This window comes from Apteryx mantelli, chromosome 9, assembly GCF_036417845.1.
Source record: "Apteryx mantelli isolate bAptMan1 chromosome 9, bAptMan1.hap1, whole genome shotgun sequence".
Taxonomy (NCBI): Eukaryota; Metazoa; Chordata; class Aves; order Apterygiformes; family Apterygidae; genus Apteryx; species Apteryx mantelli.
Window position 1 is genome coordinate 11,053,749 of NC_089986.1, and position 15,856 is coordinate 11,069,604.

A 15,856-nucleotide genomic window follows, 5' to 3' on the forward strand; every position below is an offset into this window, starting at 1 on the left:
TCTCAAATAACTCTCTCAATAGAGATTTTCTTCAGCAGGTTTTATCAACCACATTTGTATGCCAGTAAGTTTTATAAATCCTGCATTTTCATATTGTGTCTGGTTTTATTATTTCAGCCTCTATTTCTTGCTCCTGTTTGATCTTTTGGTTTGTATTCAATCCAGTGTTGATTTAACCCAGCAGATCTATTTTACTGAACATATTTGCATTCTGATAGCTCAGATAAACTCTGTGTTTTCTTATCAAATGCACACCACGTTCTTGTAGCCTCTTTTGAATGTTCCTGATCTGGCCCTTATTCATTTGTACTTGTGATAGGAAATGCAACCTATCCTTGGCCCAGTTATGACATTAACGTCGTCACAGTGCCAAACACACAACATGTACAAACCTGCAAACAGCTTAGAGGATGACGTCAGTATTAAAGAATGTTATTGATACGTAGTTCCTTCAGTAAGGATAACTCCCTTGGGACCAGGACTCTTTGGCCCTGTTCTTACATTTGGTGCGCAGTATGCTATTTTTAAGGGGAACAAATAGATTTCTCTCCCGATAACTCCAGCGGCTCTGAAACTGAACTATGTAGGTGCATATCCAGATGATCTTTTTGAGGCGAGATGCAAACACAGCTAAAAGGCGCCTCCAGAGAGCATGGTAGACCCCAGGAACTTTGGGCACCATCAGCACACAGCACCAAGCAACACAGAGTATCACCAGGCGTATGAGGGCAGGCGTGTACAAGTCTGACAGTCTGCCCGCAGATACGTGGGCAGGAGGCAGGCAGATGTAGCAGCAAGCCCATCATGTTCCTAGTTTTTTGTAAGACTGCTCTCTAAGAGCGATGTGAACATACCCAAGATGGCTCAAAACTTGGATGTCCAAAAGGACCCAAAACCAAACTCATATCTTGACTTTTCTGTCTGTAAGAAGGCTAAGTAACTATTTAATACTTAATGCAGTTCTTGATCCTTGCCTGTAAGTACCCTCCCTTCCAGACTTGGAAGTTTCAAAATTGGATTTGAAAGGACATACTGTCATCAAATAAACTGCTAAAAGTACAGAAGAAGCTGAACTGTTAGCAAATGCTATTCTTTCATGAAGTTATGCCTGGTACAGTGGTTGCTATGGTAGCAAATTGTGGCTTATTAAATACAGGAGCATCCATTTAAAAAATTTCTTTAAAAAATTTTAAGTGCTATAAAATTAAAAGATTTTGCTTTGTAATTAAACATACATTTTTATATCAGTTTCGCATTTAGTACTGAGAAGGCACCCTTGCCAACCTAGAGACAATGGTACTATTTAATCCACAATACCAAAATAAATATTCACGGTTCCTTTTCTGTATTCCCTGTAAAAAGTTGGCTTCTGTCTCTTACTTCAGCAGAAGTAAGAAGTGGCTTAACCTTCTGAACTTAAAACTTAGGTATTGACAGAGTCTAGTAATCACTGGAGGAGAGCCATGGGTCTTTTGTAAAACAATTTAAAACCAGAAGCAAAATCCAAAACAATGATGTGAAATCACTCCAGTAAAGTCATTGTGGAACACAATATGAGTCTGTTCCAAGAAGAAATACCATTAATAATCATCATTCAAGTTTATTTATAAAACGCCCTGAAACCACAGGCAAACATGCAGTTAGGAACAACTCCAAAAAGAACTGACACAGAATAATCTAAAACTTAAACTGCCTCAGGTTTGATAGCCTGCTTCAAATCACATTCTCATCAACCCACAGCACATGTCAAGTACATAGAAAGGGAAGTAAAAAGCAAGCTTTGAACCCTGAGTGGGCGAGGACCATAAAAGGCATTATAAATAGGCAATTCCCTGCAAGCACGTAACCGGAGCACTGTCAGATTGTCAACGGTCCCATGGATGACACACAAAACAGTGCAGAGTTCAGCCCTAGCCACCTGTGTTTGTCACTGGAGTGACAAGAACTACCTCTGCCAACATCGGGGGAACAGCTCCACTGAGTTAAGAGCCAAGATGACACTACTTAAATCCAGTCACACTTTATAGCTAGACTGATCTTCTGCATGGGAACACGTGTATTAAAATCCTGTAAAACATCCAGTGATAGTTAACTGTTTGGCATTACTGCAGCTGATGGTAGAAAATCCCACAAACACAACTTAAGCAGACCCCTGCTAAATACACAAACAGGTTCTGCTCTTTTCCAGTATGTTCCTATCACTGAAATGAAAGCAAAAATAAGTTATCTGATCCAGATAATGAAGCTAGTTGCAAATGTTCCCACACGCATCTCAAAGCTCATTTGATGTCATTCAGGTTTCAGTTGAATCTTTAATGACATTGTATACGCTACACAGATCCAGATCAAAGTCCCCGATTGCCACTTGCAATCAAATGTTAATTACTGGGTTATGAGAAATTTGCTGACACCTAGGAACTGCAGACATGGAGATGAGGAGTACGCATGGACAAAAAAAATGCATGCTTACCGGTACCTTCATTTTAAAGTCATCCCGATAGAGTTTAATGCCGATGTCAGCGATTGTCCTTTGGATAAAGCGGGAGGGCCGCAGGACAAACACCAACTGCAGGTTTCCTGGAAACGCTCCCTGCAAGGAATATAAAACAATTAGAAGGCACAACTCTTCCTTACAGGAAGGCCAAGGGAATTTTCAGTCAAGTGTTTCCTAACAGGGGTAAAGCAGGTAGGAAATACTGATCCTTGGCCTGTCCAGACGTTAAGGATATCAGCTGGTCCATTCAGCACATGCCAAATGTCACAATTTGCTGAAGTCAGAGGAAAGACTAGCCCCTGGATTTTACTGCCCAGCCATACACTGGTTTTTGCTAGAGATTTGGCACAGAGCTCTGAAGCTTGTGCATCAGCAGTCCCTTCTCCTTTCCTCCTCCCAGATCTGAACCACGACAAGCCCCCTTGGCACTACTGCACCATAGCTTTCCCCCCTTTTTAGGCTGCAGCCACTAGAGGGCAAAAGCAGCTACCTACAAAAAACTGGCTACCTACATTCGACTTGGTGAAAGAAGCAGGTGGCACAGATGGATTCCCCAAACTGACCTATCTTCACATCCTGGAAAGGGTTTTTTAAATCTTTTTTTTAACTTCTTATGCATTTCCCACACACAGGCACTCAGCACTTTCATCAGGCTTGGCCCTGTTCACAACACCCAGCCTACATCTCTCACGCAGTCCTTCCCTGAGCTCAGAAGCATTAAAAAGAACACTTTCTAGGAGAGGGCAGCTAAAAAGAATGATGAATGAAAACCGATTCTGTCCACATTCCCTGAAGTGACTTAAAGTCACCTTAGACATCCCTCTACCCTAAACCTCAGAGGTGATATAACCGAGTGCTACATACAAGCCCTTGTTCCTTACACAGCACACGTTCCAGATAATACACGTATAACAACAGCTGCTTTCATTAGCACTGAAAATCAGCTTCTTAACTCTGACCTGCCCAAACGAGATATAATAAGCTATTGGGAGTTTCTGACATAGATCACCTACTACCACATAAACCTAAGTCCCTCGGGATCTTTCTTTCACAAGCAGGCCACGCCGTCACTCCTTGCTTGGTGCACCGAAGGGAGTCTCTGCTACACTCCCACTTCAGATCACTAGAATTTATAGCACAGTCACCCTGGCAAATAACAAATCTGCCCTGGCAAATAAGAAATCTGTCCTAATTCAGCAGTAAACAAAACTGGCAATCTGTTACTGCAGCTTCCTCCATCTCCTAGTTAACACTCATGAGCTCATGGGTCAGGGAGAAACTGCATCAACAGCCAAATAAGGGAGCTAAAAGTGAGCTCATGAGACTGTATCCTGTGCTGAAGATTCAGCAGATAATTTTAATTTCTAGAAGATAAAAAACAAAGGCAGGCACTTACTGCTATTCGTGTCAGGGATGCCTTGACTGCACTCCATTTGTCCCGTCGTCTGTCTATGATGATGATGAATCCAATGCTGGCAGCCTCAAGACTGCAAAACATGAAATAAGTATGCTGGGTTACATGAAGGTACTCCCATTCCAAGGAAGTGTATTGCAGCAAAACACAGCCTCCGTCAGATTACCTTCTAAGTCCATTATGAAAATGCAACGTACAGTGGAGAGAATGAATATTTGGCAGAAATTCACGTGAACAGGAAAGCCAGCAAATTTTCCTCTTTCCAGCGTAAGGCTAGCAGCTTCCACAAAACATGAATATTTTATCTGCTAAATCTCTCAGCTGCTATGCTACTTGCTGCCAAATCTAGGTGATATGAATAGTTCAGGATCACAAATTACATTGTGCTGTATCGAAGGGAAAAATCTCAGATCTTGCTTGCTCTGCAAAGTAATTCCAGTTATTAGACCACCCCACTTCAATGTTCATTCTCCAGATATGCTGACATCTGACAGGGCACTTAGCTCTGGGGGGAGTACGGATCTTCCCACCACCACTACCTTCCCTTTGCACACAATGCCCCAGTAATTTTGGAGGACAAAGCAGGAGTTTAAGAGATCAGAGAGAAATGCTGCTAAACCACAGACTAGTCCCAAGGCTGCAAGCCATTCAAAAGTACTGTCTTAACATATTGACTAGAATAATGGTTACTGTTCCTTCCCTGTACTTTTCAAGGGGTCTTTATGAGGCACTGATTTGATGCTCCATCCCAGTTCTACAGACCTCACAGATATCCCCTCCTTCACCTCTTAAAAATCCCACTGCTGCACAGGGCTCCAGGAGGACTGCTCTTCTCCCTGCCCTCCATGAGTGCTTAGAGCTGGAGAGTAGTCTTCAAAGCTAAGCAAACTTAGAGAAAAACTCCAGGAACTTCTTTACAGCAGGATAGCTCAGTCATCTCTGGACAAATCCGAGCCAGGCAGAAAAAGTATACATGTTGTTATAATCAAACAACAAGGTGCAATCAAACACCTAGTTAGCTCCTGGCCTTTGCCCAGATGAAGAGCAAGAGTAGTTGTATAAAACATTGATCCCTTTTCCATTGTCCATAAAAGCAGCAGGCAGAATTGCTGTTTTCTTCACTGGAGAGCATAAGACTACTTTTTGCCCTGCTCTGTAAAAACATACTGTGCCCAAAAGAGGTCGTGAAGTAGCCCAGGCAAATCATTTTTACGGGTCATTTTGTGAGGGGCTGGATTTGAACTGCAAACTCATGTCAATAACCGACCAAAGAGCACCAGCAATACCAGCTCTGAGCATCTGCCGAAGTTCTGCAGGATCAAGATCAACAACCTGGAATTGAAAACCTCCAATGGAAACAGTGATGGCTGGTGTAAGCTTGTTGAGAGTTTGGGAAATCAAAACAAATCTGGGTACTGCAAGTTTAAGGGAAAGTTGCAAGAAAAGATCCTTCACTACACAGAGAAGCAGAGACAGTTGGCATTATCAAACTACCCATATCTCCCTGCTTGACCTAGGGGAAAACAATGCGCCACTTTCCTCCTTTGCTTGCATGATATCCATCAACATTATTCTCCTCTGTTTAGTAATTTGTAGAGAAACATTCAGGTCACTGTAGAAAGGAAACAACTGCTAGAGATTGTAGGGAGCAAACGTGTTTAGGAACCAGGGCAGAAAGGAAGGGTGTTTTTTCCCTTCTCCCTTCCCATTCAATACCCCCTGGCACAGCATCCCACTCCACCCCAAGCACAAGCTTGGTGTGCTGTGAACCCCACTCCTCAGCACCAGGGCTGCATCCAGCCCGGGCACAGCGCACTGCCAATCCCTGTACCCACACCAGCAGCCCCTGTTACTCCATTTACCTCTGAACTTGGGAGCTGCAGCCCCCAGCTCTCCAGCTAATACAACCACCACCCCAAAAGGCAAAAAAAACCCCAAACCACCACTGGCTCTACAAGGTGAGGTGAGGAGAAATCCTCTAACTTGCTGCAGCACCAAGACCTCAATGCTCCTGACATAAGGAGGCACTGCTGAGACTCACTCATCTACACGAGCAAATATGCTGGAGCCACAAACTCAGCACCACTTTGAATTCTCTCACTCACATTACCAAAAGCCCTTGAGCAGTTGTGAGATGGAAACACACTTTAAAAACCAGACCGATGTGGGCTGCACACAGACCCTGGGCCTAGGGAATAGGAGGCCATACAGTCAACACTCACTGCTGACCGATCATGTCGTCCACAGAAACTTGGCTTGCTAAAGGCAGGATTTTCCTCATTAACAAATACTTGAAAACCCTCCTACAAACTACGCGCCAGTCAAGACCAATCCAGAATAATTTTTCAAATACTTGATGCTGATAGCACTCACAGTTGTCACAAACCAGTGCTCCCCAAACCAATCGCAGCACCCTGGCTGGCCTCATGTTTAAGCACAGGCACAAGCAGGCTCGGTGCCCATGGAAGCAGGTTCACTGGAGGTTAGCTCTGCCTCCAGCAGTTCCTCAAATGACCAGAGAAGCGAGTAGCTACAAGATGTATGTCCCACTTAGGTTTCTTTACTCTTGCAGGGGAGCAGGATTTGACCAAAAAATCTGGCAAGTCAAATGCTAAAAATGCTTATTGTGACCGATTACTCTGAGGGAACAAAATCCCTATTACTTAGATTGTGTTATTCAAATCGTTCCGTTATTTATACCAATGCTATTTGTAAAATAGTGAGATTTTGGGGCACAGAAAGAAGTCAGTGCAATTCTCCTTTCAATGGCTACAGGTTTAGATGACTTTTGAAAAGGCTTTCTCTTTAATATTCTTTGCATATTTTAAACAGCCATGTTAAATTTTGAGGACCATGTTAAAGCAGCAGGCAAGTAGGCAAGAAGGCATAATCACAGAAGGGCTGAGGTTGGAAGGGACCTCTGGAGATCATCTAGTCCAACCCCCCTGATCAAGCAGGGTCACCTAGAGCATATTGCACAGGATTGCGTCCAGGCGGGTTTTGAATATCTCCAGAGAAGGAGACTCCACAACCTCTCTGGGCAGCCTGTTCCAGTGCTCTGTCACCCTCACAGTGAAAAAGTTTTTCCTCATGTTCAGATGGAAGTGTCTGTGTTTCAGTTTGTGCCCGTTGCCTCACGTCCTGTCGCTCGGCACCACTGAAAAGAGTCTGGCCCCATCCTCTCGACACCCTCCCTTCAGATACTTGTACACATTGATAAGATCTCCTCTCAGCCTTCTCTTCTCCAAGCTAAACAGGCCCAGCTCTCTCAGCCTTTCCTCATAAGAGAGATGCTCCAGTCCCCTAATCATCTTTGTGGCCCTTCGCTGGACTTGCTCCAGTAGTGCCACATCCCTCTTGTTCTGGGGAGCCCAGAACTGGACGCAGTACTCCAGATGTGGCCTCACCAGGGCTGAGTAGAGGGGGAGGATCACCTCCCTCGACCTGCTGGCAACACTCTTCCTCATGCACCCCAGGATACCATTGGCCTTCTTGGCCACAAGGACACACTGCTGGCTCATGGTCAACTTGTTGTCCACCAGGACCCCCAGGTCCTTCTCTGCAGAGCTGCTTTCCAGCAAGCCAGCCCCCAGCCTGTACTGGTGCATGGGGTTATTCCTCCCTAGGTGCAGGACTCTGCACTTCCCTTTGTTGAACTTCAGGAGGTTCCTCTCCTCCCACCTCTCCAGCCTGTCCAAGTCTCTCTGAATGGCAGCACAGCCCTCTGGTGTATCGGCCACCCCTCCCAGTTTTGTATCGTCGGCAAACAAATAATTTTAAAGAATGAAACGGATCATCAAAACACAGGCTCCACTCCAGAGAAATAGAGAATATATTACTGTAACCAGCATCTAATTCTGTTTTCACAGCTTAGGCTCACCCAACAAATTTGTAGGTGCTGAACAATTCTCAGATGTTAATTCCGCGCACAGAATCAGGTTCAAATCCAGTGCAATTCCATTGAAACCAGTGATTTATAACAAAATGACTGACAAAGTAAGCATGTTAGCTGAAGTTAACAAAATGCTGATATTGGTCTAAAGAAAAATATTACTCAACCAATATCAGATTAATAAAAAAGAGAAAAATGTATTCTCAGTAAAATTTGTGGCACACACAAACCACAAATAACTCTATCCAGAAGCCCCATATTCACACAAGCTGCCTGCAAACAGGAATTGCCTTGTTTTGCACATCTTCCTGGTCTGAGAGGCTGACTGAAGGCTTTCTAAAAGGAGTTCACATGGAAATTCGGAGGCCAAAAAGAATTCAGATTCAGATTCTTACATTTACACCTTCATGAGTAAACTGCAAAGCAAGTAGCTGACAAGACAGCATCTGCCAAAAGCAACAAGCACCACTGTGATTTAAACAAACACAAAAGTATTTGTGCCAAGTAAAACTTGCCTATGTGCCTCAGAACTAACTCTAAGCCCCCTTTTAAAAAGTCCCTCAAACATAGAGAGCAGAAGTCACTTAAAAGAGGGACTTTGGATGTTTTTACAAGTACCCATCCATGATCTAGCAGTTCATTTTTTCATATGTTCTTCTGCCATGGGGATTTGGAATAGCACAGCAGCATCCAGGCATCAGATGTGACAATAAAAATTAAATTCATAGATAATAGGAATGAGAGCTCGTGAAAGATGGATATAGGAAGAAAACGCTAGAGAGACAAAGCAAAGGAATTTTCTCATGAAATTAAGCTTGGCAAGAATGGTCATGGGGGCAGGGAGGGCTGGGAAGAAGGAACATATGGAAATAGCATCATTGCTCTTCAGTAGCCACTGCGGTTCACACAGTGTCGCAGGCCAGTTAGAGAGACAGACTGAGGAAGTGAAATATGAAATGGATACTTATATATTAACTTGGATTTAAATATGAGGAAAGAGCAAAAGAGAGCACAAGGCCACTTAGTAAGTGGCCTAGCCAGGGTGAGGTGCTACTCACTGCTCTCTTACTCCAAGACCAAGTGCGGCAACCGCGGCTGGCTGGCAAAGGCAAAACCTGCCAAGCAGCTGTGCCCAGCTCATGGCTTGGGGCAGAAGAAAGAGGCCACAACACTTTACTACCCAGATAATGCAGGTACAATCCCAGATGTGGAAGAGAATGAAGAAGGAGCCAAGGCCTGAGATTTGAGAAAGATTTGTCAGAGTAAAATTGGAACTGGGCCATTAAGCAAACAATTTAGCTAGTTATTGCCACATATACAACTTACAATATTGAACTTACTACATTGGATGAGATGAAGTGGGTGAAAAAAGGAGAATACAGTTAAAAGTCTGCATGACCTGAAGGAGGAAAAGAGGGGGAGGGGAAGATGATAAAACCACATGCTGCTGAAAAGCAAAGCGGCTGAGCAGAGCACAGAAGAAGAAATGTGAGGGAATATCTACATCCCTCAAAATCACTCTGGCAGACTGTGCAAAGTCAAGGAGCAAAGAAACCACTCACAGATACAGCTCTGTATATCTTGGCTGCTACAGATTAGGTTGATGGATGCAACACATGGAGTGCCTTGACAAGGGAGGTGTCTTTGGACAACAGAAAGTTGAAAATGGGGTTATAACCTTGACACAAAGTTATATCTCAGCCTTCAGCAATGTTATTCCCTGCATTTCACCCTGATGTTCAGGACAGTATCACCTGTCTTCACTGAGATGGGCCAACAGTGTTTGTATGCCTTTTTCTTTTTAATTAGACAGGGCTGATTTAAGGCCTAAATTTAGCCAGGGAAACAGAGAGAGTGTCAGCAAGTGATCCTGTTTCAGTCCACATGCCGAAAAGAAAGGCCATGCCAAGGTCTGAGTGTCACTTGGCGCTGAGGGATGAATGCAGGCAATCAGTTGCAGGAAGCAGAAGCTCAGCCAAAACAGCAGCATCGGTGCAGGCCCTATTGACATGTGCGCGTGCAAGTTTGTTTAAAAACAAACAAACACACTCTACCAATGTTTTCTCAGAGTCAGCACTGTAATATCTCTACCCTCATTATGGAAATGCATTAGGATTTATCCAGTTCCCTGAAGAGATTTGAAGAAAATCCTACATAGCAGATAAACATCAAGCTTGCCTCCAAATCAAATTCAGAGATGTCTGCCTAGGGCTACATATGGCTGGCAGAGAGATTCCCTTTTCCTGAATGAATGGTGTACAATCACTTGAGCCGATCCATCTTCAGCTCTGAATCCAGGTTAAGCTCTCGAGCACTGATTTGAGGGGGCCAGGGGATGCCAAATTTCCTGACCTCTTCAGGAAGAAGAGAGGGGCAGCTGTTTATCAGAGCAGTTGACCCATTTCATTTGGAAGAGAAGGGAATTCTGGCTGTGGAATAAAGTGAGTAAAAAGAGCTTTCTACAGCTATCTATTGCACATATGCACACACAGGTGTATGCATTTGCACAGGTGTACTCATTCATGCACACCCATGCTACCCAGTGCCTGCATACATTTATATATGTAGGTCCACTTGGTGCAGCACTCTCATGAGCAGGGGCTGAACCAGATGGAAAATTAATCCGATTGCAAAAGTCTCACTAGAGTGATCTTCCATCTTGGAAAGCAGTTCATGTTTTAAAGGCCAGAAGTCCAAGACTTGCTTACAGCCCACCAAAAATATTGTGTTAGGCAAGAGTCGATAAAGTAAAAGCACTCAGCAGCCTCAAAGATGAAGTGTATGCCTGTACATCTAAATAACAACAATTGATATCAACCTTTCTCTTTTCAATGTTTTGTCATATAGGCTTATGCACAGAAGATCAGTCACTCCAGAGGGACTTAGCAAGTTACTAACTCACTGAAAAGAGTCATCTGCGATCACAGACCTTATCTGCACAACTAATATGAACCTTATTCTACAGGATACACAGAAATAGACACTACACAAGACAGATGTTCTCTCTATATCTGCCTGAAAAATGTTACTGATTTCTCCAGTTCATTGAGCTATGAACAAGGAAATATTTTCTATGCTAAGCAGGGTGAACTGCTTTTCAAACTATACTTCATGTTGTCTGATTCATGGCAATACCCTGCATAACTCCACACTCTAAAAGACTATTCTCTCTTAGTCACTTTGATGCCTGCACATCCTCCTTAAGAATAAAATAACAGGTGAACTACTAGCAGTGAAATAACATGTGTAGAGGAAAGCTGTCATAGTACACTCCTAAGCACTACCATACTATGTAAGTAACAAATACAGGCCCATGACTGCTTGCTAAGATGTAGGAAGGACACACTCTGTGCACAGATCAGCTAATTGCAGATTAACAAGGCTCTGTTGTATCAAAACAGGGCCAATACTTAAGCCACAGGGAGTTTTTACTTCACATGATTATGTCAAAAATCACACAACCAAAGCTTGCTGCTCAGGTTCTTCTTCTTCTAAATGAATGCCTTTGTCCCTTGCCTTCTACATGAAGGCTGGCAAGTTTGAAATAGCAACTCAGGAGATGCAGAGTCAACCTCTCCAAAAGCACCGCAACAGTGACTAGCAAACTACCTGGACAACTCACATCCCTGCGGTGTGATCTGTGATTGAATCTAAGAGTCAAACCAATGCGCTGGGGTGCAGAAAATACAGGTTCAAACCCCAGCCTATCACTGATCTTGAACAGGTCATTTAAATCAAACTGAGTAGTCACTTATTCAATGTAGGTTTTGGTCAGCTTGTCTTTAGTGTAAAATATTACTTACACCTCATAATCTATGAAATAGGCATACTGTAGCTCTATTGACCTACAGATGAAGTTCTGAGACTTAATTCACCATTCTTTGAACATTGCTCTGGGATTCCTCAGGGGAAGAGGAAATACAGAACTGATATACTGAATCAAAGCAAAGGTTCATCTAGCCCAAATCCCTGTCTCCAGTGATGGTAGGTAGTGGATGCTGAGGCAACAGCAGAAGGAAAGTGAGAAGGGCAATCTTGCTCTTAGCTTGTTCTCCCAAGTCCTAGCGTTAAAGAATACATGGACTTCTTCAACCAGAGCTTGCATCTTGGCCATTGTGTTCAGCTGCCATTGATGGATCTATTTTCCATGAATTTGTCTAATTTCTTTTGAATCCATTTATAACACTTCCTTTCATCACGCTGACAATGTAACATGCTAGTTCTCCAACATGTGTTAACATTACCAGGGATCACCCTCCAAGATACCAAGCATAAAGAACTGACAAACTAGTTTTGTGTTTTTCTCAGCTACTACTGCTGTTTTATTAACCCTGAAGCTAGTCATCCTCCCAGTCCAGAAGTTAATGGAGAAATACAGAAGAAGGAATATTGCCTTGCAGAACAAAGGTCCTACAGAGTAGAGTGAAACAATGAAGCTGTTAAGCTCAGTGTGTGGTTCCTCTCAGCTTATTTTGGCAACTCCTGATGGGGAATACATGTAGGTGGAGCTGGAAAACTTCTTACTCAAACTTGAAGGAGGCACGTTTTCCCCTCGTCATCCTCTAAGCACCTTTATACACAAGACCACAGGAAATAATAAATCCCTGCTGTGCTTCTAGCTAGCACAAATAGCCATGGTTCAGAGACAGGATCAGGAGGCTGAAAAAATATTAAGCTCTCTCTCTGGATAAACAAAAAGTAATTCAGCAGCTATGCCTCAGTGGATTTCCTCAGAGCAGTGGAAGTGAGTGTGTTTGACTTCCATAGCAGAGCTGCAGGCAAACAGCAAGGAAAACATCCTAGATGTGGAGCAATCTCCCAGTAAACAGCATCAGAAAGCACGCAGCGCTTGCAAGAACAGTCAAGATGGCACATGCTTCTCTTTTCCACCCCACTTCCCTGACTCGGTGGTAGCTGTTCCACGAGAGCAACACCTCTGTGATTTTTCATTTGTCCAGTGTGACAAGAGAGACTTAAATGACTACAGGAATATGACAATATTAATGAAACCTCACAGCCAACATTTTACCACTGATAATGACCAACATCTCCTGTCACGTGGATCACCATCCATCCTCACTCACACAAGCAAGGCCAGCATTTTGTCTTTCCTCCTTCACTGAGGTGTTGGCCACTACCACTACCGTATTTAATAAAACAGATCCAGAGACTTGCTTCTCCCAAGTCTGTGCTTCCCACTACAGTCAAGTAATTAGAGTTTCTTAAAAACAGCACAGAAATAACCGTACTGTAGCAGTTCTCTGTGGTACAATCTAAAGGCTAATCTCTAGTGCATGCAGCCCATAGTCCTGTAAGTCCCATGGCTTGATTAACTGCATCAGCCTTTTACAGTGTTGCTTCTTCCTTTCTCTTCAAACATCCAAGAAAATCTCCCTCTTTTTGCAATGCAGCAGCAGACAAAGCTTAGATACTAGGGCTTTATTTAGTCTCTTCCTTACTCAGGCTGCTGCTTAGACCTCCAGGAGAAGATTGAGGAAAATCGCAGCATTGAAGTGCAATTCACAAAATGCTCATCTAGGGATGGTGAACAGGAGACAAAGTTCAGCTATCATGGAAGCCAAACAGGAGTCTTTCTACTGACTTTAAGTGGCCTTGGAATCAAAGAGGACAAGACAATATTCAGTTTATGGAGTAAACACTGTTCAGAGTAAATGTCAGCTTTCCTGATAATATACAAGCAGTTTCTGGTGTATCATAATGTTCCATAACTCATAGCAGCCATTTTTAGATAACCTTGAAACCAGGACAGCTGGTGTGTATTTTCATAGCACCACTAACTTTAAAAAAGCCATGGCAAACATCTCCTCCAGTCCCAGAGTGCATGGATCCTCTTTGTTTCCTGAGGGTACCACCCATATGCAGACCTCAGCTTGCTGAGCACAGCCCCAAGCCAACTGACTCTAAGGTCACAGACCCTCACTCCTAACAAGGTTTATTAGCTTTATTGAGTCCCGCCTATATGGTCTTTTGGTGAGCTTAGAGTACCGCGTCTGCCCTTATCTACCAAGTTTTCAGAATAGGAGTCTTGAATACACCCAAGCAAAGTATTTCATTGCTATTATTTTGAGCTCCACAAGTAATAATGAGACAAGTCCAGAGCTCTCAGACCTCAAGACTGATTTTGCTCAACTACCTGCACACACTATCCAGTTCCATCCCTGGAAAGCTCTCGTTCATAAGGTATACTATATAAACTGTATGGTTATATAACAGGTTTTGTTGTTTCCTCCTGCGAGATCTCTCTCCCTCTGCCTCAACAAAAAAGAAATCAAAAGCAGGAGGATCAACAAAACACATTTCCATTGAGATTAGATATTGTTAACCATCCAAGCAATGTTAGTCCGTCTGGTCAGAGCTTGGCATATTCCTTGGGAAGCAGGAGAGATCTCCCCTTCTTCAGAAGGGCAAAGAAATAAGATCAATTTACATTATATTACTTTGCCTTTCTACAGTGCCCTTTTGTTTGAATGTGGGCTCTCTCCTTACGCAGAAAGATACACTCAGAGAATAAACAGTAACAGGGACCATCAAGTGTGGTTCCTTCCAGCTGCAACCCTTCATTTGTTACATGCAATGCCCCCAAGATTTTGTCACAAATGACCCTCTTATTTGCTCTGCTACCTTTACTGCTGCTCTTCAAATCTACATCCCTCTCCCACCCAGTCCAAGAACTGAACAAAAAGCCTACCCTGTGTGAGGCTTTCTTTTCTATGCAGAAGATGTAACCCTAGAGCCTCCTGCACATGGGGAAGTTTCATACTGACGAGGTGGATGCAGAAACACTGGTACCTCCTTGATAGCACCACTAGAAGCAGTGAGTTAGGAAGGAAAGCTCTCTAGGAAATAAAAAGGCTTTTGTAATTAGCCTCACCTGGGAATGCTGGTTAGATATGTGACCACGTTCAGAAAATCCTCGTCAGGTATGTCACTGAATCCTGCATATTCTGGGAAGGTTATAATGGGCGCCCCATCCTTCCCTCTTCCTCCTGCAAAAGAAAGAGGTGGCGAGATTAGAGGGTGATTTTATGCCTTGGGTCAGATTGTCCAGTACTCAGTATAACGTGAAACACTGGCACATCCGTCATTGAGAAGCATCTAGATCCACTATATATGGAATAAAGGAGCTCTACGATCAGCTTCCCAGTTGATATTATAACTCACTCTAGCTTCATCACACCAGTTTACTCCAGGTGAGAATCTAGCCTCTGCCGTCTATTCCCAGCTTTTCCAGAAACTTTCTGCATAATTTTGATTAAGCATTTTCTTGGATCCTTTATTTCCCATTCCCAGGTAATTGCTTGTGATACGATTACAGCATTTTCTTATGTACTTGTACAGCACCTGACACAATGAGGCCTTGATTCCTTCTAGACATTGAAGGAAATGCAGTGACAGAGCATACAAGTTTTGAATACACAGATATAACACAGGCTTAGGACCAATCCAGCCTTGGGCCTTTCCCTAACAAAACCACAGCCAAAACACAGGGAGTATTTAATCAGTGAGTTTCGCTCTCTTCCTGTTTCTTTGCATCAAATCTCCATTAAACAGGGCAGGAAGATCATAAGCAACAAAATCAAGAAGAGATTTGTGCCTGCCCGAGGGACTCCCTCATCCAAACAGCAGCATTCAAACTCCAGCAGACGTAGGAGAAGCATGGAGCCAAGTCCTTTGTAACCCAGCAGACTTTACAGTTCTGACACAATACTTGGCTCTAGGTGATGTTGTAGTACAAAGCACAAATCCTGTTTGCTCGCAGGACCAATCCTACCTTGGTTCTGCTAACAAATCTGGGCATCACCCAACCACACTAAAGTTAATAGGATTTTTTTCACCAATGTGGCCTCAGAGCCTAGAGCAGATTAATGATGCAGCAGCACATAAATAAGATGAAACAAACCTACCTTATTGCTTACTGCTGATCAGACAGGGCATTAAAGACATTATTGGCTTTCACCGAGTCCTTCTCCTCCCCCTGCAATGTCTGTGTAAGCCTGTTTTTTACAACAGGCTGAGGATTTCCTCTGCAAACCCA

At 43.4% G+C, this 15,856-nt stretch overlaps 1 protein-coding gene across 1 annotated transcript in view; it reads right to left on the reverse strand.

The window, feature by feature from the left end:
• Positions 1-15,856, reverse strand: part of MCF2L2 (MCF.2 cell line derived transforming sequence-like 2) — a 165,102-nt gene that overhangs the window by 120,258 nt on the left and 28,988 nt on the right. Inside the window, exons 3-5 of the mRNA XM_067301662.1 lie at positions 14,693-14,807; positions 3,891-3,981; positions 2,471-2,590 (exon numbers count right to left, since the gene is read on the reverse strand). Of these exons, the coding sequence (XP_067157763.1) occupies positions 2,471-2,590; positions 3,891-3,981; positions 14,693-14,807 (326 nt within the window). The remainder of the gene's footprint in view (positions 1-2,470; positions 2,591-3,890; positions 3,982-14,692; positions 14,808-15,856) is intronic.